The 24,537-nt window shown below is 37.1% G+C and overlaps 1 protein-coding gene across 1 annotated transcript in view; it reads right to left on the bottom strand.

Annotated features, from left to right (window-relative positions):
* Positions 1-274: 274 nt before the first annotated feature.
* The window catches only part of Spink5 (serine peptidase inhibitor Kazal type 5), a 60,393-nt gene continuing 36,130 nt past the window's right edge, over positions 275-24,537 (bottom strand). Inside the window, exons 16-32 of the mRNA XM_032896569.1 lie at positions 23,281-23,368; positions 22,198-22,325; positions 21,532-21,592; positions 18,627-18,754; positions 16,412-16,505; positions 15,127-15,254; positions 13,681-13,747; positions 12,881-13,008; positions 12,640-12,718; positions 9,549-9,676; positions 8,575-8,647; positions 7,738-7,827; positions 7,511-7,638; positions 6,847-6,943; positions 5,587-5,717; positions 3,243-3,333; positions 275-1,529 (exon numbers count right to left, since the gene is read on the bottom strand). Coding sequence (XP_032752460.1) covers positions 1,512-1,529; positions 3,243-3,333; positions 5,587-5,717; positions 6,847-6,943; positions 7,511-7,638; positions 7,738-7,827; positions 8,575-8,647; positions 9,549-9,676; positions 12,640-12,718; positions 12,881-13,008; positions 13,681-13,747; positions 15,127-15,254; positions 16,412-16,505; positions 18,627-18,754; positions 21,532-21,592; positions 22,198-22,325; positions 23,281-23,368 — 1,657 coding nt within the window. The 3' untranslated portion in view covers positions 275-1,511. The remainder of the gene's footprint in view (positions 1,530-3,242; positions 3,334-5,586; positions 5,718-6,846; positions 6,944-7,510; positions 7,639-7,737; positions 7,828-8,574; positions 8,648-9,548; positions 9,677-12,639; positions 12,719-12,880; positions 13,009-13,680; positions 13,748-15,126; positions 15,255-16,411; positions 16,506-18,626; positions 18,755-21,531; positions 21,593-22,197; positions 22,326-23,280; positions 23,369-24,537) is intronic.

Here is a 24,537-nt window from a genome sequence, read left to right as displayed (position 1 = left end):
ATCAATAAAATATTCAAAATGACATGACATACAGTTCCCAAAAGCTCACAAAAGAGAGTTTCCAGATATCCTACATATGAGCAAGAAAGAGATACATCAGATAATCCCTGTATCCATCCTGTTCATAGCATAATTCCCAGGAAAATACCCCACCATGCTTGACAAATGGATATAGTTCATCCATTCTTCGTTCTTGATGACACAGAAAAATAGAGCATAAAGAATGACCAATTTTCATTCAGTTACAAAAGACAACAATCATAAAAATCCTATATTTAGTTTAGTGGAGATTTATTTATAAAAACAAAAGAGCAGAGAAAAAATACAAAAATAACTTCCTAGATCCAGATAGGTCAGTCCCACTCTGAACATTTTTTTTCTGTAGCTGAGAGTGGCTGGAGGTATGTAAGATTCTCTGAACTTTCTGGTGTGCGTCTGGTACCTAAACCACCACAGAAAACCAGCAACTAAACTCTGAGAGTAGCAGAGTTCCATCAGAGATCCTGAAGCCACAAGTTTGGTTTAATGTCATCCCTATCCAATACATGTATTCCTTCTCAGATTTCCCATCTCTGTTATTCCATGGTATCATGGTATAGCTACATTATCCACTATAGCCACCTCCATCTCCATGTGGCCAATGAACACTTGAAATATGACTGGTCCACACTAGAGGTACTAATAGTGGAAAATACACATCAGTATCAAAGGTTTATTAAATAAAACAGTTGTATTAGTTGACTTAGTGAGTGATATATAGGGCTAGATAATATAATTATAATTATTTTTATCTAGTTGTTTTGTTAACAACTAAAATTTTAAATTATATATATCATACAACATTTATGTTAGAGATTGCCAATCTAGAGATTTACATATATTTGTAGATTCATTTCCTTTGTTTTTCCCACATTGTATGTAGAAAGCAATGGGATAATCTCAAAAATTAAAAAACCAATTATTAATAGGTAAATAATTAGATATGAGATTATGTCAATTATATAATTGAGGTATGATGTTTATGGAAATACAGACACTAGTTAAGGGATATGCTAACAGGTAGCTTCACACATATATTGGCTGCCTGAGAGCCCATATTGCCCCACCTCTTCAATGATGGCAACAACTTGCCTACCACTGTGTTTCGTAAGACAAAGGGCACCATATATTCAGCTACTATTAAAAAATATTCCCATTTTCTAGCAGCGATAAACAAATCCCCAGAAGGATGTTCTGCTGAGTGTCTACTTTTATTAAACAGGCAGCTGGATAGACAATATTGTGATCAGATTTCCAGAGCATAGACTGAGTGGAGATTTCTGAACATCCTCAGATCACTGAGTCTAGAAGGAAAGAGATGGAAAGACTGAAAACCAGTTGAGTCCAGTACCAACAGCTCTGTATTATTGTCTATAGTAAAAAGATGAGTTTGAAGAATTCTTTATATACACAGTTGGTAAAGACAGGCAGTTCAGAATCGAGGCTTAGCTTTTTCTCTGTGATTTCACCAATCATTGCATCATTTTTTCCTAAAAGAGAAGATGGATAGGTTAGGTACTAGAACTCATTGAAACTGCAAGGATATGGTCAAACCATAAAACAGTGCATTAATTTGTGCCATGACCTAATGATATCAAATCCTGCTCACATTCCATGTGCTGTGATTGCTATTACCTGAGCATCTACTATACACCAAATATTGAGGTGAACACAAAACAAACATGGCTTAATTCTGCTGTTGATGTTCCCTCATGATAATAAACACTGTTATTAGCAGTGTCCAACAGATAAGGATATGTGCGTCACAATTTAGTGACTTTCTAAATTGTCAAGTTAAATCATGCCTCTGGTGCAATCCTTCATTTAAAGAAATTTAGTTTTGTATAACCTGCAGATAAGTTTCACATAAAGTAGTTTTTGTCAAGTGATCCACGCAGGATGAGAATTACAGAGAAGCATAGTCCAAGGCTATTCTATTAAATTGAACTTTCAGAAAATTACTGGAATCTCACGGTTCTCAGAAATGTATTTAAGTGGGATTACGAGGAGGAAGAAGAGTATTATAGTTTGGATACAATAGGAATCAAGTCACTAAGAATTAATATGCAATAAAATGCCAAACAATCAAAGATTAAAATTGGTTTAATTATTTTTATTTATGGGTATGTAAAGACTTACCATAGCTAAGTTAGATGCAAGTTCACATGGAAGGGAGATAGAAGGTCCCAGTTCTCAGCCAATTACATTGTGTCTTCCCACTGTTGAACTGAGACCAGAAATCTCCCCACCTGTACTTTCCCACCTCAGGGAGCTGGCTTGGTTAAGGTTTGCAGATCAAGTGGATATTTACCAATTTTGTTATTTCTCAAGTTTTATGTGAAAGTATGACGGATTATAATAACTAATATTTCTGGTAAATATCAATATTAAATAGTATTTATTATATGTAAATAAATAATTTTTTTGAAATACAATTGGTTAAGCTAATTTATTTATTTATATTAAATAATATCTGTCCACTTTGTTTTTCTTCTAAGTTCATAGTTAAGACTTTTTCTTAAATTCCTTCTTCTTTGGGTTATTTATTCAGATAACAACAAAAACAACAACAACAATAATAATATAATGATAAATTACATTAATTTTAGGCACTGTGACAAATATTTTTAAGTCAATGTATATTTAGTATTTTCAATACTTCATTGAGATATTAAGAGTTAAATGTGATTCACTAAAACTATCCTATATGAAAAACATCAAAAATGCAAAATCAAACTCATGTTTATCTAATTATAACACATTATTTTTGTTTAGCTGTTTCTACTTTATCAAGTTTTATGTCATCTGGCTTGGGAAAAGGAGACTTTAGATAGAGTAATCAGAGATAATTCCAAAGTAAATAATGTATTTTCAAATATACTGTTAGGTATTGAAATAAGAGGACACCTTCTAGCACCGAGGAAAATTAAATTCTTTGCAATATGGAGATTTGAGAATTGCAAAGAAAAAGTTTTGATCCAGCTGTTAATATCTGCCTCTCTTTGTCTCAGTCTCATCTTATGTTTATTACCACATGCCTCAATTAATATTTAATCATTCTGTAGTAATGTGGCCAATTCTGGAGTCATATAACCTACTAGTGTGACTCCTCTAGTCAGACCAATTCTCATTTCCCAGTACAATGGAACCAAAAGAGGACGCACAGCAACTACCACCTTAACCCCAAATGCCAATGAACTCACAGAGGCAAGAGTGCCAGCAGACACTGCTTCCAGGTTACTGTTCTCCTCACATGTTCCTTGTTTATGTATGTGTGTATTAGTCTGACGCATCCTAAAAAAAGAAGAGATGTTTCAATGATAGGAAAATACACAGATATAATAAGAGACAAATGTAGGTAATATGGTAGGTAGTACCCTGCAAACTGAAATTAGGATAAAACCATTTCCCTGTTAGTACATCTACGTGTACTCTCTCTTTTCTGTTCCTAACTTACCCTTGTACCTCAAAGCCTATTTCATCACATTTCAACCATGATAGAATCAATAGGTTCTTAATAAAAGATCTTTCATAAATGTTAATATCTTTAGACTTTGTGTGTGTCCCTGTGTATATGTGAATGTGTGTGTGTGTGTGTGTGTGTTTGTGTGTGTGTGTTTTGAGCACTGGCACTCATGTAGCCTGGCATAGATGTAGATATTACAGGACAACTTTGGAGAACCAATTTGCGACTTTCACTGTAGGTTTTGGTGATTGAATTCAGGTAGGCAGGTGGAAACGACCAGCTGAACCATCTCACTTAGTCCATGTGACTGTATTCTTAGAAGAGAAGATTAGATCCCAGAGAGAAATTTGATTATATCATGTATCTATAATATCATTTTAGGGATAGACAATAGAACAAAATGATTATACAAGGTTATTTTTAGAACCTGGAATAATATTTGAGAGAATTTTACGATCCTTCAAAAGCCCTCACTTAAGAAATATTGTAAAGGAAGATTCCACATCTCATCTGTGACAATGGGGGAGGATCCATTGTCTATCGCAGAAGCAGAATTTGGTTTTGGACATTGCCTAATGTGAAGTTGCTCCACTATAGTTTCATCTAAACCCTTAGAAAAAAATTGGTCTCTCTTCTATGAGAAACATGTCTTCAAAACAAGCATCCCTAAGGTTCCTTAGCCACAGCATACACCTGAGGTGCACTAATTAACCTTATATTACATAAGTTTCTGTCCATGAAGCTTTCTTGATTAGAAGGTCACCCTGTGTTGGCATAGTTAATAAAAAGTTTGACTAAATAATATCAATGATAAAGGTCCTTAGGCTCATAATAAAAAGTCAATCAAAGATTTAGGGGTAGAATTCAGTATATATACTGAATTTCTGGAAAGGTCAATTCATTCATTAAACAAATATTTAATTTCTATTGATGTATTCAGGAAACCCATGAACTGATAGATGTTGAATCCATACATTATGTCCCATTTTGATATTATCAAAGGAGGTTCCAGTCTCACAAATGGGAGTGGAATTACTTCATTTGAGATGCCAATAATACACTAGGAAAATCACAATTATTTAGACTCAGAAAAGCAAGGGTATAATGAGTTTTGTGACATTTGATAAATCAGTTGAGCTCTCTATATCAGGCTCACCCATGTGCTAAGACAAACATGAATCCACATCAGGTTATAAAAACTTGATACAAGACATATCCCCATGGTGTATGTACAGGTACAATGGCATGTAAGCATAGAGTTCATATTCACACTTGATTATGAAGCATTGCCACCATACTTCCAAGGAAGACTGGTCACAGGAAAGCTGAGAGAATGTGAGTGATGTGTATAGGGACAATGAGAAGTTATTGTGTAATTAGCATTTGAGAATAAAATTGACAAAGCTACAACAATTGGTGAAAGAATGAAACACTTTTTGGACTTAAACTATGCTTTCATATGCAAGTTCTGCTCAGTAGCCAGTGAACTCAGCAGCTTAAGGAATTGATCAAATTTCTTCAACAAATAAATTGATTCTCCAAGAGATGGGATAATCACCCAAGATCTACAGATAGTAATAAAGCTTAGAACAGACATGCTTTCTATTTCATGGTACTAGGTCCATTATGAGAAAGGTTTAGAGGCAATGGGAAAGCAATGACTGTCTTACAGTCATTGGTTTGTACAGTCATTGGTTTGCAGTTATTGTAGATGCTGTAGGTGGTACAGAAACCATATGTGTGATGGCTCCCAAATGCTTTCTTCTTCACTGTGTTACACTCTCATGAATCTGCCTGAGTTTGAATGGGCTTATAGAGATGCTCTCCAACCATTATGATCTCATCACCATTCTGATCTCGTACTCTATAAAGGAATAGATATAAAACAATTGTTCTAAAAGAAATACTATTATATACTTTGTTTTAAACATGAGAAGGATAAGTCACAAATTTTGAATTCTGGGCTGGTGGTTAATAGATACCTTTAAATAGATGTAGTTAATATCAGTGCGTTATGTTGGCAGCATTGTAGATAGAAATCCCTACTCAGGAAGTAGAGATGGTGCAATATGGGTACTTACAAGTTTTCATGACAGAGCATACAAGGGTTGGCATATGTTTGGCCATCATCACCACAGACAGGGTTTAGATTCTTTGGGCAAAGATATCCCACCCTGGGTAATATTCGGTAGTTTTTGCACATGTGAGAGTCCTGCACAGGTAAAAAACAGAGCAGAGTATCTTTTTTATTGAATATTTTTTTATTTACATTTCAAATGTTATCCCCTTTCCCAGTTTTCCATCCATAAACTCCCTATTCCATCCCTCTCCCCCTGCTTCTATGAGGGTGTTCCCCCTCCCTCACCTCCACCCACTCCTTCCCACCACCGTTCCCTGACATTCCCCTACACTGGGACATTGAGCCTTGGCAGGACCAAGGGCTTCTCTTCCCATTGATACCCAACAAGGCCATCCTCTGCTACATAGGCAGCTGGAGCTATGGGTCTGTCGATGTGTACTCTTTAGATTGTGGTTTAGTCCCTGGGAGCTTTGGTTGGTTGGTATTGCTCTTATGGGGTTGCAAACCCCTTCATCTCCTTCAATCCTTTCTCTAAATCCTTGTCTGGGTTTGGTGGGTGTATGTGTATGGGCTGGATCCCCAGATGGGGCAGTCTCTGGATGGCCTTTCCTTCTGTCTCTGAGAGCAGTTTCTTAAGAACTTTCAAGGGGTTGTTGGGATTAGAGAAGATTTGGTTTTCCTAATTGCCTCTCAGTCAATGATTAAGAAGACAGCTGTGATATATATTATTCGAATGCACATATTATTTGACATAATATTAGATGGACATAACTTACAAGCTTTGGTTTCTTTTAGCAAGAGAATATTAGAAGAATGCAAGAAGAAACCAAGAATGAATCAGTAAAAAGGACACTTTAACAATATGAGCTGGGGTATGGTTCTGGGAAGGATTCTAGAACATTAATCATGCTAGAATAATATTCACGTTTAAAAAATTAGTTACCTTCACAATGAACGTTTGTATTCTGTCTGCCACTTCAAGATACTGATTTCTCTAAGGGATGAGATGCAATACTCAAGGAATTAGGCCCTACTAACTCTGGCCTCTCTACCTCCCCAGGATCTACTCTGGTCTTTATCTTCTGTGATGACAAAAGAGTCTATGCGTATGGCAAAGACTTGTAAACAAAGGCTCTTTTTATGCTGCTCCAGTCAAATAATTATAATGCTTTCCTTCCAGCTGCTGTTGAGATACTGCCAGGCTTAACGACCCCAGAGACAAAGGCAGCTGATGCGAGAAATCTAGGGAGAAGCTTCTTACCAGAGAGGAGCTGGAAAATTCTGGACCACCTTCTTTAGTAGATCTAATTTGTGATGACTTTTCTTGAAATCCTGACCTTTCTAAAGCTTTTTTTTCACTGGAGGAAGAAAGAAAAATATATTTAAAAAGAACACACAACTATTAGCTCTATATTCTCATGGAAAGATATACAGTCTTGAGAAAAGATGAGGGAACATTCCTTCAGTATTTAACCAGAAAGAGGTATTTTAAAAACAAATGAAGGTGACTAATACTGAGCAACATTGATAATCCATCCTTACCTCCAAAGCCATTCTCTGTGGAACCCTAAGGAGTATTGATATTGTTCTCACAAGTGCTTCTAACCACCACAGTATCCACTTATCTTGAAATGTGTTTGTCCATCAATCAAATAATGTATCCCATGAGATCCTTATTATTAATATATTCTAAGGTATACAATTTAGTATTTTTAAATGGGTTTTCTTTTGGATCAAGGATTTGGAATGAGTGCCCTGGCAAGTACACACAACTTCATTTCCCATCTCCAGACTCTTTCTGCTGCATCAAGTATTCTCAACTTGTGGCCTTTGGTCCTGTTTTTGATTTCCTTGAACTCATGAATACACACAGTAAAAGTGTGTGTTCCCTGCTGTCTGGCTCGGAGGATAATGATACTACTTACAGGACATCTCTGCACATGTTGCACTTGTTCTGATAAAAGCTTCCATCAGCACCATGCAATGAATCATCCATTTCTGGACAGATAAGCTTTCCATTACTTATGAGATTTTGAAAACTGCTGCACTCATCCTAGTAAATGAGAAAGGGAATGGTGAGTATGAACTTTTCATTTGTTAATGGTGGTTTTCTCACTTTGGGAGATATCTGTGGCTCTGGGTTGCTACTCACTTCACTGATCCCACGTATGGAGGGCAAAGAACTCCTGGCCTGCCTGGCTTTGACATCCTGTGCTGTGTTATGAACTTCTCCACAGTTGTCCTGAAAGGCAAGGAAATATAAGACAAGACTTGATAGACACCCCTCATCTCTGACTGATTTTGCCCACCCATCATCCCTCCTCTGATAGTTCCACACTATTAAGCCAAAGAAATTCTCACAGCAGTTTATATTAAAAATGTGATGGTCACTGTGAATGATTGAACAAAGATGTCTGTCTTCTTTTGAAATTTGAGATGCAAAGAGAGAAAGCATTATAATACACGTATACTGTTGATTCATAGATGCCTGGAAAGTCTTCTGGGGAAAACAGAGGAAGACATAAAAGAGAAGATGAACAGCAGGCTTAAGATGTCTGCTTGTTACATGAGTCATTAGAGTCAATATCAACAAGCTGTCTAGAGCCTCCTTACACATTTAAAGTGTCAAAGACAAGCATGCAGTTGTTGTGAAATAAATCTGTGTCCTTTGGTTTTCCAATCCACAATTCTGCTAAAACAGAAAGACAATAATTCACATACACTATAGAAGAATTCTGTAAGAATTTTTACAAGGATAATTCATATATATATGTATATGTATATACATATATATGCATGTATATATGTATACATACATATATGTGTGTGTATGTATCTTATATTAAGACAGAAAGTAAGAAATTCAAAACAAAAGTTTCAAGTAAAAAGTTAATATCTTTATTATTTAAAGACTATATGGAAAGGTAAAATTCTGAGGGTGAGTGATAAGGCCAACATTTTAGTATTGAAGGTTTAGTTAAAATACAACCTTTGCCTCATTTGTGGACTGGGAGCGTGAGTTTTCTTCATCTCTCATTTTTCTTTCACTGGCTTCATGCTCACTGCAGAATTAAAAAAGAAAATGAAGTAGTATTTCCAGGATTATATTGAATTATCTTTAAGCAAACATTTTTCTAATACTAAACATTAACCACTCTGTTATTGTCTCAGCCTTCAGAACATCTAGACATACATTATATATGTTGTTTCCGATGGCTGGAACATTCATATTCTTTTGTGGCAACAGGCTCAACATTTACTGATTCCATTACTTTACTATCGTCCCAAATCAAAGGGTTCTAAAGGACTTTGGCTTATTAAGAGAATATTGTGAGAGAGAGATGGCTCAGCGGTTAAAACTGACTGCTCTTCCAGAGGTCCTGAGTTCAATTTCCAGTAACCACATGGTGGCCCATAGCCATCTGTAATGGGATCTGATGCCATCTTCTGGTGTGTGTGAAGACACCGACAGCATATTCATATTAACAAAATAAATAAATCTTTAAAAGAGAGAATATTGTTTATTTTACCCTTTCATGTAGATACTTTTACAGTTGTATTCCACTCAAACCCCTAGTTTGGTTTGTTCTTCACATAGTTACAATGTTTCAAAGTTTAAGAATGTTTTAGAGAATATTGTCTTTTTACATCTTCACCCATTGTAGTTCTTTCAACATTCAAGGTGAGCTACAGTTCTATGAAATACATGGCTCTCATCAGTTGCTAAACTTTTTCTTTGAAGATCCTGATTTGGAAATGTATCACCATAGAAGCCTCAGGTATGATTATGTTTCTTGTTTAAAAGAATAGTTTCTCATTGAGTACATTGAAAACCTACTGAACTTTTCCTGAATGAGGATGTATTTATCTGTAATGTATGAAACCAAATGTTTTTAAATGAAACAGGTTGTTTCCTGGAAACAAGCTGTTTTATTAAACTCATTGATAAGCTTCTCCACTTACAACATCATCTGACACATGGCACACTTGTTTACATGTGTCTTGCCATCTGGACCTCGAATGGGATCATTTTCTCGGGTGCAGATCAGCCTTCCATTTAGCTGCATGCTCCGGAATTCATGACACTGATCCTGACAAGAGGACAGGGAAACATATTACCAGTGTAGCTTAACATTTATCAACCAAAAGCATCAGGATAGTTAGAGAGGAAGAAGCCTATCACTGACTCACTCTAAACATTAACCATCTAAAGAACCATGATGCTGGGGCACGGACTCATAATAACTGGAAGAAAATTCAGAAAATGACATTTCATGGATTGACTTTGATTTACAGGTACTTTGTTCAATTTGTCTTCTTCATTGGAATTCCCTTGCTGACTAATACAGCTCACCTCATTTGTACAAATTGTTTGTGAAGCTGTGTCCCAAATCTGCCTGTCTACAATTGTACTCACTGTTCTACATGTATAAAAGTCAAGTTCAAAGTACAGAATTAAACCAAGTGGTGGTAGTGTATACTTGGAGGCAGCGGCAGGTGGATTGCTGTAACTGCCATGCCAGTCTGCTCTACAGAGCAAGTTCTAGGACAGCTAGGGCTACACAGAGAAACACTGTCTCCAAAAACAAGCAAGCAAGCAAGCAAGCAAGCAAGCAAAAATATAGAATGAACTAAAAATATTGAGCTGGCTGGTTCTCTCATTTCACTATATGAATTCTGGGGATCCAAATCAGAGTTTCAATCATGGTGGCAAATACCATTACTTTATAATCTAGCTTGCCTACACAATCATATCTTAAACATATTTTCTATCATGTGCATTGCATGTTGATTCATGCGATGTGCATCCATTATTCTTGTTTTACATTTTATAAAAGGCCCAAAGATTAAACCACTAGAAAGACATGGACTGACCCAGGGCTCCAACTGCATAGATAGCAATGAATAAATAGCCTAGTAAGGGCACTAGTGGAAGGGGAAGCCCTTGGTCCTGCCAAGGTTGGACCCCCAGTGCAGGGGAATATGGAGGGGCAGTAAGGGGGACAGATAAGGGGAATACCCGTATAGGGGAGGGGGATGGGATGGGGGCTATGGACAGGAAACAGGGAAAGGGATTAACATTTGAAATGTAAGTAAAGAAATATATCTAATAAAAAATAAAAGGCCCAGAAATATTAAATAATCAAAATAAATAGTGGATTTGTGACCAGGAGCCCACTGCCAGAGAGTTTCCTAATTTTTACTTCTTTACTTTTACGTGACAGAGAACAAAGTCATTAGTTTATAAGAATATAAAGCTGTTTTCTTCTGTAAATAAAAAATAACCTTAAGACATTGTCAAGGAAACTGATCCCATGAGATTTTACCTTGAACTTCCCTTAACTGCAAAGAGACCTTTGGAGACACCATCTTTAAAATACTGACAGTGACTTAGAACTGCTTTTGTCTACCCACAGACAATCACATGCATTTTTAATACACTGAATTTTTAAAATTATCTCTGGAGTTGAACATCTATTCACTGTTTTTCGTGTCTCACAAACATTAGCTAGAATTATTTTCTTTTCCAGATGCTCACAGGATTGCATACATGAATATGAATATTAGCACCCACTTTTATTTTACTGCCAGCTTTCGGGAATTGATCTGATCTTGTTTGTGTCTAGTTTCTGTCTCTTGAGCTTTTCTTAGTTGTAATATTAAACAATGGACAAGATATGGTTGTGTGTGTGTGTGTGTGTGTGTGTGTGTGTGTGTGTGTGTGTGTGTATCGGTTAGACATAGTCTTATTTTGATTGGCATACATGAAGAAATCCATTATTCTCCTTTAGCAAAATTAAAAGCAATAATTTATATTTATGGAGAATTACAATTTCATCTTTCTGATTGGATTTCAGATTGGTGAGATAACGCTGTATAGTAATGAATATTCTGTGCTGTCCGTGTGAACAGGTGAGCACTAGTTATAAAGCCCCAAACAGCACTAGGTGGCAGTAAAGGGCCATATTACCATGCACGCTTCAAATTTACTTGTTTTCTTGACTGAAATTTTTGGTGCTTTGCTTTTCCTCCCAGAATCCCAAGCCCAGCTCCTTCCCCTGGCCCAATTGAGTTTTAAAGCTTCAAACGATAGTCACTGTGTGGCTAGTCTCAACACTTTGATAACTGTTGCTGGTCCAGTGGATTTAACGCAGTGTTGTTGTGTTAGTGTTGTTTTAGGACTTCAAGTGACATGCTATATTCTTTTTTTTTTTTTTTTTCAGAGCTGGGGACCGAACCCAGGGCCTTATGCTTGTTAGGTAAGCACTCTGCCACTGAGCTAAATCCCCAACCCCGACATGCTATATTCTTGACAGAGCTAGTCATATCTTTTGTTTGTTTGTTTGTTTACTATCTAATACTGAAAAAGAATGGGGATTTCAAATAGCAGTTAAATGAATTCCCTTTACAACAAACCTTTGGGTGGTCCTGTGGTTTAAGATGGTCATTACCCTAAGTCATAGAGTCTAGGAGATCAGAGATTAGGCCATACCTCCCTCACTGGCTCTGGTATTTACCTCACATGAGGTTACTCTGGCCTTTTAACTTTTGTACAGGCAAATTAAATGTGTAAAATATGTGCTTCTTTGTTTCTGCACCTTGTCTCCTATGCATATGGCAAAAACTTTCCCATAAATGTGTGCCACTCCAACCAGACAACTCTGATACCTCTCCTGATATTGGCTTTGAGAAGTGGCCAGGATTCCCAAACCTTAGAGCTGTCTCTACCTCTCTGGCTCCTATGGTCTCTTTCAGGTTCCTATCCTTAGTCAGCTAGCTCTCTCACTCTGTCTGATGTAGCAGGCTTCTTTGTAAGCTAATGGGTTGGTTTTAGAATGTCTGTAACTTTTTTCTACCTCACGGTCTGACATGAGGCATCCTCCCTCATAAGATTCACCTAGTTCATTGTGGCCTGACCGTGGCTCCCATAGGTGCATCTCTACTAATAAAGATCATTTTCTGACAGATAATATCATGCCAGCTTCAAAGGCATCACCCATCTCTCCAAAGCACGAGCCACCCCAAATTCACATTAATATGTCTGAAATATTACCTTCTTATCGCTCTTGTTTGCTCCTGTGTTTCTCTTGTCTTCATCCTCTTTCTTTTTCTTTTCAGCAGCTTCTCTTTCCCTGAGAGAAAGAATTGGAAGAAACATTTCTACTAAAGTGAATAAATATCTCATTAGTTACAGGACTCACTTCTACAACAGTTGCTATTCTGCTCAACCTGCAGCAAGGTGATTATTATACTATCTGGATGCCCGGCACCCCTCTGTTGGAGAAAAAACTTACAATCTCTCCTTGCACATGGCACACTTATTGCCATGGGTCTTGCCATCTGGACCCCGGGTAGGGTCGCTTTCCCGAGTGCACAGGAGTTTCCCATTTTTCATTTGGCTTCTAAACTGGTCGCATACATCCTGAAAATATATAAGGGACGATAATCAGACATACTGTGTTTATATAGTATTTTTACAAAGATTTCCATTCAAAGGTCTCACAGTCACTTAACCTTGCAGAGGTAGCCAGGACTATGTCAGGAGATCATTCATCTCCTGTAAATATGTTTGCTTTATCAGTTTGTAAATAGGTTGCTTTATCAGTTATGACTAACTGCAGAATTAAGAGTAAAAAATCAGTAGTATTTGAAGTGGGGACACTTGTCAGGATTAACAGGGAGGACATATTGTAATCACAAAAGTTTGCGTTCAAGCAGAGGGATTGGTATCAGAAGGAAAATCAGATTGAGTAAGGATAGTGGCTGAAAGTCAGCCACAAATCAATGAAGGCAGATAGTTCCTGGAAGTCAGAGAGGGAGAAGAAACATCCTACCTGGGAGCTTCCACAAAGGAACACCACCTAAACCTTGATTTTAGTGGGGTCATTTTAAACCTCTCATCTCCAGGAATGAAGGGCAGTAGCTTGCGTTATTGTGAACCGTTATCTGTAGTAACTTTATAGCATCAACATAACATCCTATGTTAGTTTGATATCCTAAATCGAAGATGTCCACTGACCATGTGGATAACTTCTTCCCATATTTTTGATGGCATAAACCACAAAGTCGCATCCAAACCTCAGCAATGACTGACCTTTCTTGTTTCAGTCCCATTTGACCTTGAGGCAGAATTTTTATTTTTTTCCTCCATTTCTCTCCGCCTATGAGAGAAAGGGTGGATAGTCATCTTGTTGGCACAAATGCAAGGATAAAGGGCCTGGGGCACCTTCTATAGCTATTCTTTGAGAGCTATAGCCTTTCCTATTACTATGATTCTAGGGTAAGACTCCCTTCAACAAAAATTCAGTATCATATTTGGCTACAGTCTTTACAGTTAGTATCTAAACTCATCTCTAGTCTTAGTTCACATTCTTAGAGCAATGTTCCATGATTTTGAGATAAAAAAAATCATCATGTTATTATTTCTTAGAGCATGGCACCAAATAGATTTTACAAAAAAAATAAAGAAATCAGAAATTCAAACAAATGTAGGCCATAACTTTTAAACAAAATTAATCATTGAAAATAGAGAATACCTACAATGCCACAGCATGGAGCAATCCTAATTATCATTATACCTCTGGTCTGAAACCTTTAGTAATTCCCTAGAGAGTTGGCAAATTGTTGTCTCACAGACACAAGACCAGAGTTCAAATCTCCAGCATTCATATCAAAAGGGAGGAGGCAGATGTTTATAATCCCAGCAATGGGAAGACAGAGACAGGAGGATCTATGAAGGCCACTGGCCAGACAGCTCCAGGTCTCCCATCAACAATATATGTCACACATGATAATAACACAGAGTATGCTCTAGGCTGGTATACAGAAAAACTGGATTCTATGTTGAGCCCTCAAGTCCATTCTGCATGAGACTTTTAAGAAGGTAAATTCCACTTTTCTCATTAGAAGCATGTCAGCATTTGAGTAAGACTTCCTCACATAGTCCTCAGGAAAGTGAAGAATGCGTGAGTTATCCCTTGAGGATGGCAGAAAGAAACTACGTATTTATTAATCGCGTGTCAACTAAGTGCCACAACTCAAAACACTCATAAAATGTTCATGGTTACCTAGGATTATTTCAGTTTATACATTGGGCTAACCCTAAGAAGATGAATCAAAGCAGCTGAACTATGTCATAAAATAAAACCATTCACCAAGGGAAAATAGATAGCAGTAACCAACCCCTGTTTCTGTATTTAAGTATGTTTCATACACCTGACAAGAAACCAGCTCTCTTAAACACTGGTCAGCTATTCCAAATGATGATCATTAAATTTCACTAGGTTAAGGAAGTAGATGACTTTCTATATTGATGGCATTTAGAGGTCACAGAATTATGATGGCAAACAGAGGACAATCAACAACTTAATAAACTGATCCCCTTGGGCTTATGCTTCTTAGGAAATATAAGAAACAAAAAGACCATCGAGGTTAATGCAAAGAATTTTCCTGTAGGGAACCATGGAAAAGAAGACATGTCTTTAATTCAGAAGAAATGTGTGGCTGTTTTTTAGACACACTTGCTCTGAAAAGCACTTACAGTAGTTCTTTACACATGACACATTTATTGTTGTATGGTTTCCCATCAGCACCACGTACAGGGTCACTCTCCCGAGTACAGCTAAGTTCTCCATTTTTCATGCTTTCCCAATATTGAGCACATTCATCCTGAAAAGGCAGAAGAAAACCGGCCATATAGTTATTCATTCTATTGTATTATTACTGAGTTCATAGGGTGACCAGCATCAGAAACACGCTTTCTCTCACTCTTGTAATTATTTCATCACCTAGTGTTGCTGTCCACAGAGAAAGGGGCAAAGCTGCACTCATTTATATTCTAACTGTAAGGGGCTGGTTTTCCTAGCTTTATTTACACAGGGAAAAGTGCTTAAGGTCTGATAGCACAGATCAAGGTTCAAAAAACTGTGTACCAAAGACCAAGTCTGCTTGTTCACATGTATGTTTCAATGAAACCGTCTTTCCTTTGTTTATTTAGGCATCATTTGTAACTCCTGCCCCAGAATAAGGCAACATGTTCATCAGACACATTCCACTGTCTGGGGAAGATACACAACCAGCCTGAACATGTCTACTTCCTAAGAGTGACAATTCATCATCCTAAAGCAGAAGAGTTAGAAAGAAACAGAAAAGACAGATTTTATTACAGGCAGTATATTTTATTACAGTAGTATACAGAGATGGCCTGGGTTTCTCCAAGGCCATAAAAAAGGCTAAATGGGCAGCAGAAATCTCATGAAATGGTGCTGTATCTCAGACAATGGTGTCATGCTGATGCTGTAAAATATCTCAAATGTGCTCATGGTACCTAAATTATTTTCTTCTATCTCTTTAAAAGAACATTGCTATAAGAGATATGTGGTAACTTCAAGTCTCACAAGTCCATATGGTAAAGGGGCCAATTGTACAAACTACAGTCTGCTCTGTTTTATCATACTGTCCTGCCTTGGAGAGTAGAAAAGTTAATTCGAAGACTTAGCTTCATCTACAACAATAAGAAATAGGTGAAAGAAAGTGAAGGTGTTGATGAACATGAATATTGTCACACGGATTAGAGTACTAACACAGGATCAGGAGACTGGGTAGGTTCATTGCCTTTAATTATTTCCAGATCTAAAGAAGTCAAGAGTCACACAGGAGCAGAAAGTGCTAATGCCTTGAGCCGGCAGGCGGAAGTGGAACACTGTTCTTCCAAGGACTTGTTTGGTCTCAGCACCCCTGCCTTTCCCTTGGCTTTGCGCTCTGGCACAGTCCCACTGTAATGAGTTTAGCCTACTCTGGCAGTGAAAGTCAGGACTAACTCTCACCTTAGCTTTCTGGTTCCCACCACCGGAACTCTGCCCTGCAGCAATTCTCTGGTTTTCCCCTTCTTTCCTCTTCCTTTCTTCATTTTCTTTCTCACTGAAAGTTAAAACGTTGAATGAACGAAAGTTTACTGAAGAAAGAACACATTTCTACCAACCTATCAAACACCTCAGTTGGGTCTAGGTGGGTTATCAGTGTTTATTTAACATCTGTTAAAGGCTCTCTTCTCTGAAAACACCCCAGATGGATTGTGTGGAGTCCTGTGCTTGGCAGAGTTTTCATTGTACTTAGAAAAACATATTCTCAACTACTAGCTCATTGGTGTTTCCTAAATGTTTGCTCAGAACATTGAGCTTTATTTCTTAAAACCTTTTCTATGTATAAAAGGACTCAAATATAGTCAGGTTTTAACAAGCAAGATCTTCCTATATTGTTAGCTTTTCAAAAACAAAACACCAAAGTCACCTGCAACTATATTCTTTCTTCCAGCTTGCATCGCTGTTGCCCATTAATATCGCCTTATCATCACCTGCCTTCACCTTGACCACTTGTGCCTTTTAGAAATCACTCTATGAGTTGCTGACTTGTATTTCATAAAATAATATTCAAATAAATTTTATCTTCAGATTAAAATATAATTTCCACCAATTCCAGAAATGACTACAAGTATACTTCTGCAATTTAATATTCAATATGCAAAACTACATTCTCAACATTTATGATTATAAAATCAAAATATTACCAACTTTGAAAGAAGTTTAAAATGTTTTGTGTCCTGCAATATGAACTCCTTATCCAAGATTTAATACTGAATTAACAGTCTAACAATATCGTCCATTTATTTGATTTTCTCTACTAAAAATGGTAACTAATTGTTCTATTTAAAGTTCTTTATGATAATTATAAGTGTTTGATTTACATATTTGTTTTCCATATCCAGAGACAAAATAAAATTTTCTCAGTGAAAAGAGGTTGTGAGTGGCAAAGGTTTAAGAAACCCAATTGTATGATCGCTGAAAAGAACAGATCTCATTCAGTTTTGTTTAATCATATGCACTGATTACTATAGGTTTTCAGTAAATGTCTCAAATGACTTACATATTTTAGATGGACTTCTAAACTTGGAGTGAAGAATCACTTATGTTTTCCTGACATATGATATTTCTAAGAATATAGAGTGATCAATAAAACCTATGTATCTCTTTCCTAAATGGAATTGTAAGATAAATCATAGAAGAAATCTATTTGACAATAGATAAATGTTTTATCTGTAAAGATTGAATTATCTACTGAGAGAACTAATAAAAATGCAATAATCTAGTAGTATGCTATCTCTTTCTAGAATTATAAACATTGGAGATGAAGAAAAGAGATCCACCTGAATATACTTTATGAAAAGTCATTTCTTTCTCAAGTAATATCAGGTACAGTATTACATATGTGTATGTTTACCTCAATTATTCCCTTTCCCACTTTTCTCACTCACAGTAGGAACTGCATTTGTGTGTTTCACATTATTACATATGTGTAAGTCCGAATACTTGTTGCCTTTCCCACTCTCTCAACTCATTGTAAGAACTGAATTAATTACATAACTCGCACAATTATGTCTGAATGTTCTTTGTCTCTACTACTCTTCCAACTCACAGTAGGGGCTGTCTTGTATATAATATTGTATATACATATATACATACATATATACATATACATATATATATATATATGTAAGTCTGCAGGCTTGTTGCCTTTCCCACTCTCCTGACTCACAGTAGAAATCGCCTTAAGTACCTCTCATATATAAAATTATATATGCGTATTCTGCATGCCAGTTTCTCTCACTCTCTCAATGCACAATAGAAACAGCATTGTGTGTCTCTCGTATACAATATAATATATGTGTAAGTCTGCAGGCATGTTGCCTCTCCCCATCTCTAGACTGCAGGAACTTCAATGTGTGTCTTGTGTGTAGTCTGCATGTTCGTTGCTCTCCCATTCTCCCAGCTCACAGTAGAGCTGCCTTGTGGGCCTATCGTATACAATATTCTATATGTGTAAGTCTATAGGTTTGTTGTCTCTCCCAATCTCCCAAATCACAGTTGGAACTGCACTGTGTGTCTCTCACACACAGTATTATATATGCATAAGTCTGCATTCAGGCCAGTTGCCTCTTCGCCTCTCCTAATTCATAGTAGGAACTGCATTGTGTATTGTACTCACAAGACAGCCTTGCACATGGCACACTTGTTGCCATGGGTCTTGCCATCTGGGCCACGCACAGGGTCATTTTCTCGTGTGCAAAAGAGTTCTCCACCTCTTAAAAGAGTCAGAAATTCACTGCAATCAACCTAAAAGTAGACGAGAATTATAAGGGTCTACATATTTTCTTTGATAACATTTTGTTGGTTTCTTATTTGGCACTTCCTGGGAGAGGAAATAAAAATGACCAAAGGATTTTTTCCCTCTGTTGATTTTATTGTTTAATTCCTACCAAGCACAAAGGACATATAAAAGGCTTTGTTGGTTCATCCACTTTAAAATTGAGCCCTGGATCCACATGCATGTATGATTCTCTTAATAAACTGGATTTTTCTTTATATATTATTTACATTTACTTCTTTAATGTGTATGCACATGTGTGTACATGGGAGATTTCAGAGGATAACTTAAAGGAGTCAGTTCTCCCCTTCCACCATACAGATTCTGAGAATTGGACTCCTTACAAGGCTAGGTGTCAACCACTTCTATTTGCTGAGTCATCTCATTATCCTTAAGCTACATTTTCTGATCATTTGGGCATAATCCTTGCTCAGGGATCTATTGGTCATCTATATTCTCTCATAATGCAATTAAAGAGCATACATTATCATAAAGTCAAACACTTCATATTTCTAAAGAAAACCTCAAAGTTCCTCTGTCATTCCTATTTTCATGATTCTTTTGAAATAATATATGATAAAGATATTTTGAGATTTCTAGTGTTTTAAGGCCTGCAGTCATTACATTACAATCCAGATGGTTCACCCGCAAAGGACATTTCTACCAGATAGTTGCAACAAGTCAGCTACAGAACTACTTTGAGATGTATTGGAAAAGAACCCTAACAAATCTTATAAGATTCCTATATTTTAGGTTTATTTTCCTAAATTGATAAAATAAGATGAGTAGGTTCCTTGAGACCAGCTTATGAAGATGAAATATTTTATTTCATTCAGAAAAATCAGGAGTATTTTTCTTCTTCCAAATTAGATTTTTCTCAATATTTGGGGAAAAAAAAGCTTTTTCCCATTCAACAACTGTTTAAGTCAATTTATTAAAATAAATGACTTTGGAAACCTCTATACCTAGCTTAGGACTGAGGATATAATCTGCTTAACCATCTCAGAAGTACTCTGTAAGAGAAAGAGTCGCTCGTAGATTCTCATCTGGAAACAACTCCATATCTTAGACCTTGACACATTCCTAGCGGAGTTGGGGGAGTAGACAGGAATGCAACACCAAAGCATGTGCAACTGTATCTTAGAAAAGCAGGGTCTCCTATGACCCCCAATATTCTTTCTTAAGAGCCATGAATGCTCAGACACTGCAGTTTTTCTATTTATGGCATGAGTTTGATATGATCTGTGGTGCTGATTGTCTGTCTTTCCTGAGGAGTGTAGAAGACTATCCCAAGTATATTCTGACAAGTACTACTCTTGGCTACGCCATATTGTTAGAATTCCAGTTTCCAGGCAAGGAAGCTTAAATGAGGGTTCTTGCCACTTTTTGGTTGAAATGCCTCATTTATAGAATGGAAATAAGATTATCCTTCATGATTTAAATAATGGTCAGTATGAGGCAATATTTGTTTATAAATGCAGTTATGAGTGACTTTATTTTTCTTCTAAATCCTCATCTCAACTTGAAATGCAACAAGGATAAGATAATATATTTTCCACCTAGCTTTTTTCTTCTTCTGTGTTCACTGAATGTTCATTTAGTTGTTCATAATTAGAAACACAATAAGCAATACATCTTGTCTGCTGAAGTTAATGTGAAGGTGAGACCCACATTATACTGAAGGACTTTCTCTTGAAGACACTAGAAGCTTAAATCACTCACATTTTTCCAGTTTGGATTCACAGTTACTTGCAATTCAACTGTAAGCAAGTAATCCTATAGGTTGAAAACTCAGTGGCTCTCAAGAGATTTGATTTTAGTTCTCATGACCTTTGATGTAGGCAGAGAAATTAGCACTGACTGTAGTAAGTTAACTTGAGGTAGACATTCTGACCCAACAAAATATTTCTAAGGGATGCTGCATTTTAACCATTTCTCTACCAATCCTGACAAAAAGAGAAAAAAGTAAAGCAAAACTGTTTTAGGAAGAATGCTAGGTTTAGGATCAGGATCTCTACATTTAAATTCTCTTCCTTCTTTGTAAGAACTTTGAAATACAGGGGCTAATACCAATAAAACACCAATCTTGCAATCAAGATGGTCTTTCTCTCTACACTAAAACTTTTGTTGCAAATCTGAGAATGAAGTAAATATGAGGCTGTGTACTGTGATCAAAGTTTGGCCACCCATCTTCCATGTCCCTGATATTTGTGAATAAAGATTCAAGAGAATCTAGACATACTAATGTGTTTGCAAACCTATGACTGTTTATATAGCTACAACTGAGTAGATGGTAGTAGTGGCAGAGGTTACATGACCATGAAATGAACAGGATTTGGTGGCTAGATAGTTAGATAAAACTAAGGATGCGGGCTGGAGAGATGGCTCAGCGGTTAAGAGCACCCGACTACTCTTCCAGAGGTCCTGCGTTCAATTCCCAGCAACCACATGGTGTCTCACAACCATCTCTAAAGAGATTTGATGCCCTCTTCTGGTGTGTCTGAAGACAGCTACAGTGTACTTATATATAATAAATGAATAAATCTTTAAAAAAAAAACTAAGGATGCATGGCTGCTTCGTAAGCTAGTTTGAATATACAATTAGGTAAAAAGTCTTGTCAAGCTCTGAAATACATAGCCTACATTTCCTTTAAGCCATAGCCTTTAATAAGTCTGTGTGTGACGTTACAGCAAAATGGCAAAACTTGACCTTTCTCATGCATTTTGAGCATCCCAGGATAACTACCTTAACTTCTCTTTTAGCCTTTGCTCCGAAGCCAGCTTCATTTTTCTTTGCTTCTTGGTGGCTACAACAGAAGTGTGAATGAGAATTCATTCTAACATCAATGCATAATATCTTAAACAGAAAAAAATCTCATGTAGAATATCCTATTACTTCTGTGTCTCTACAGGCTTAGCTTGGTAATTGAAAGGTTAGTAAATACTCTATGTTGCTGTTCTTCCTCTTAACGTGACTTAAAATTTAAAACATTAATGCCATCACAAATCAGCAAATGCATCTGCCACTATGTTCTGTTGAATAAAGATTTTTCTTTTTTCCCAGAAAGAAATTAGAAAAATGATTAGTATTAACAAATTTCAACTCGTTAACATCTAATGACTCTGCTTTTGTGTTAATCATGGAAGTGACCTATAAACATGATGAAATCAAGACCCAGAACTTTTCTGTCATAAACTCTAGGGATATCTGGTATTAGCACATGACACAACCATGATGATAATTAAGTATCTTTCAGAATACTGAAGCAGTAGAATGAAAGTACTGTTAGTGTGTGGCTTGATGATAATATATCCCAAACCCAGCACAAAGAAAAACAGGCTGTGTTTTCAATATCCTGGAGCAAGCCATCTACATTTGACACTGAAGAGTAGTGGCTGCAGTTATACTCACAAGAAGGCCTCACACATGGAGCAGGTACTTGCATAGATCTTCCCATCCAGGCCCTCAACGGGGTCATTCTTTCTGGTGCAGGGGAGCCGCCCATTTTTTAGCAAGGTACGATATTTACTACATAGATTCTGTCAAATGAAGAAGGATTTGAGGAGCAAATCACTAAACACTCCAAATTTTCCCCCACCTCAGTCCTTTTGAAAACTATGATGTTATGCAAGAAAATAGCAAGAAAGTGATATCAGATATCAGCGTTAGCTGATGCTCTGTGCCAGGCTTAAGTACCATGTTATTTGGAACATAAGATTGATGCTATTACAATGATTCAATTTAAACATGATTTTGACATAGTAACTATAAGAGACAAAGGAATGATAACAGTGTCTTATATGGTATAAGAGCTTGGGGTAGGCAGAATAATAGCACATTTTGACTTCTAGCTCTTGCATATAATGATAAGCATGTCTGTGTGTCTATAACTATAGTATTGGAAGAAGGGGTTAGGCTAATTCCCAGGATTTTCTGCCCAGCAAGCCTCCCTAACTGAAAGGGAAAGCATCAGGACAGCAAAAGGCATTGTCAAAGAGCAATGGGCACAGAGGAAGTGGTAACTGTCCTACTCAGCCTCCACTTCCCTGTACAGGAGATGCACAACCACACATTCATATGAGGGCCAACATACACACACACACACACACACACACACACACACACACAGAGAGAGAGAGAGAGAGAGAGAGAGAGAGAGAGACAGACAGACAGACAGACAGAGCACTATCACCACCACCACCACCACCACCACCACCACCACCACCACCACCACCACCACAACTACCACATTCACAAAAGAATGCTTCCAAATAAGGAAATGAGTATAGGAAAACCTGATGTCCAGCTTGCAGAACATCAGAAACTGAAATAAGAACAAATAAGTGCAACAAGAAAGACAGACAATTTGTTAGACCTGAGGATTCAAATATATGTTTTCGCTTGGCAAAATCATTAAGGGTGTTGAGACTGGGGATCTAGCCCAGAAGACTGAAGACTGTGCATGTGTGAATCCTGGTGACCTGAAGCAGTTACCTGCACTGCTTCTCTCTTCGTCTTTCCAGCCTCAGCCTTCTCCCTTTCCCCTTTGTCATCATTTTTCTTCTCTTCTTCTTCTAGTAGACTGCAATAGAAGACAAACTAAGTTCAACTCTCCAATTTCTCTGATATGTATCCAGAAGAAAGAGAATGTCCTGCAAAAAAATTTGAGAAGTCTCCTGGACACTGGGTGAGGAAGATGGTTCAGCAGGTAAAGTGTTTTGTACAATGATGATGGCATGAGTTCAATCCCTAGAACTCATTATGGAAGAAGAGAAATAACTCCTGAACATTGTCCTTTTAGTCTATATGTGCACCATGGCACACATACGCATGCATGCATATGCACACACACACACACACACACACACACACACACATACACGCACACACACAGACATACACACACACATGATGATGATGACAACGATTCATGATAAAAATAAATATATAAAAGTTTTCAGAAATTTCCTGAACAAAACACCAATGGCTTATGCTCTAAGATCAAGCCATCTATGGCAAATGGGATCTCATAAAACTGGAAAGCTTCTGTAAGCCAAAGGACAGAATTGCTAGGACAAAATAGCAACTAACAGATTGGGAAAAGATCTCTACCAATCCTACAACTGATAGAGGGCTTATATCCAATATATATAAAGAACTCAAGAAGTTAGACCGCAGGGAGACAAATAACCCTATTAAAACATGGAGTTCAGAGCTAAACAAAGAATTCACAGCTGAGGAATGCCGAATGGCTGAGAAACACCTAAAGAAATGTTCAACATCTTTAGTTATAAGGGAAATGCAAATCAAAGCAACCCTAAGATTTCATCTCACACCAGTCAGAATGACTAAGATCAAAAACTCAGGTGACAGCAAATGCTGGCAAGGATGTGGAGAAAAAGGAACACTTCTCCATTGTTGGTGGGATTGCAGACTGGTACAACCATTCTGGAAATCAGTCTGGAGGTTCCTCAGAAAATTGGACATTGAACTACATGAGGACCCAGCTATACCTCTCTTGAGCATATACCCAAAAGATGCCCCAACATATAAAAAAGACACATGCTCCACTATGTTCATAGCAGCCTTATTTTAATAGCCAGAAGCTGGAAAGAACCCAGATGCCTTCAACAGAGGAATGGATACAGAAAATGTGGTACATCTACACGATGGACTATTACTCAGCTATCAAAAACAATGACTTTATGAAATTCATAGGCAAATGGACGGAACAGGAAAATATCATCCTGA

This window comes from Rattus rattus, chromosome 3 (assembly GCF_011064425.1).
Source record: "Rattus rattus isolate New Zealand chromosome 3, Rrattus_CSIRO_v1, whole genome shotgun sequence".
Taxonomy (NCBI): domain Eukaryota; kingdom Metazoa; phylum Chordata; class Mammalia; order Rodentia; family Muridae; genus Rattus; species Rattus rattus.
This window is presented reverse-complemented; position numbering and strand designations above follow the sequence as displayed.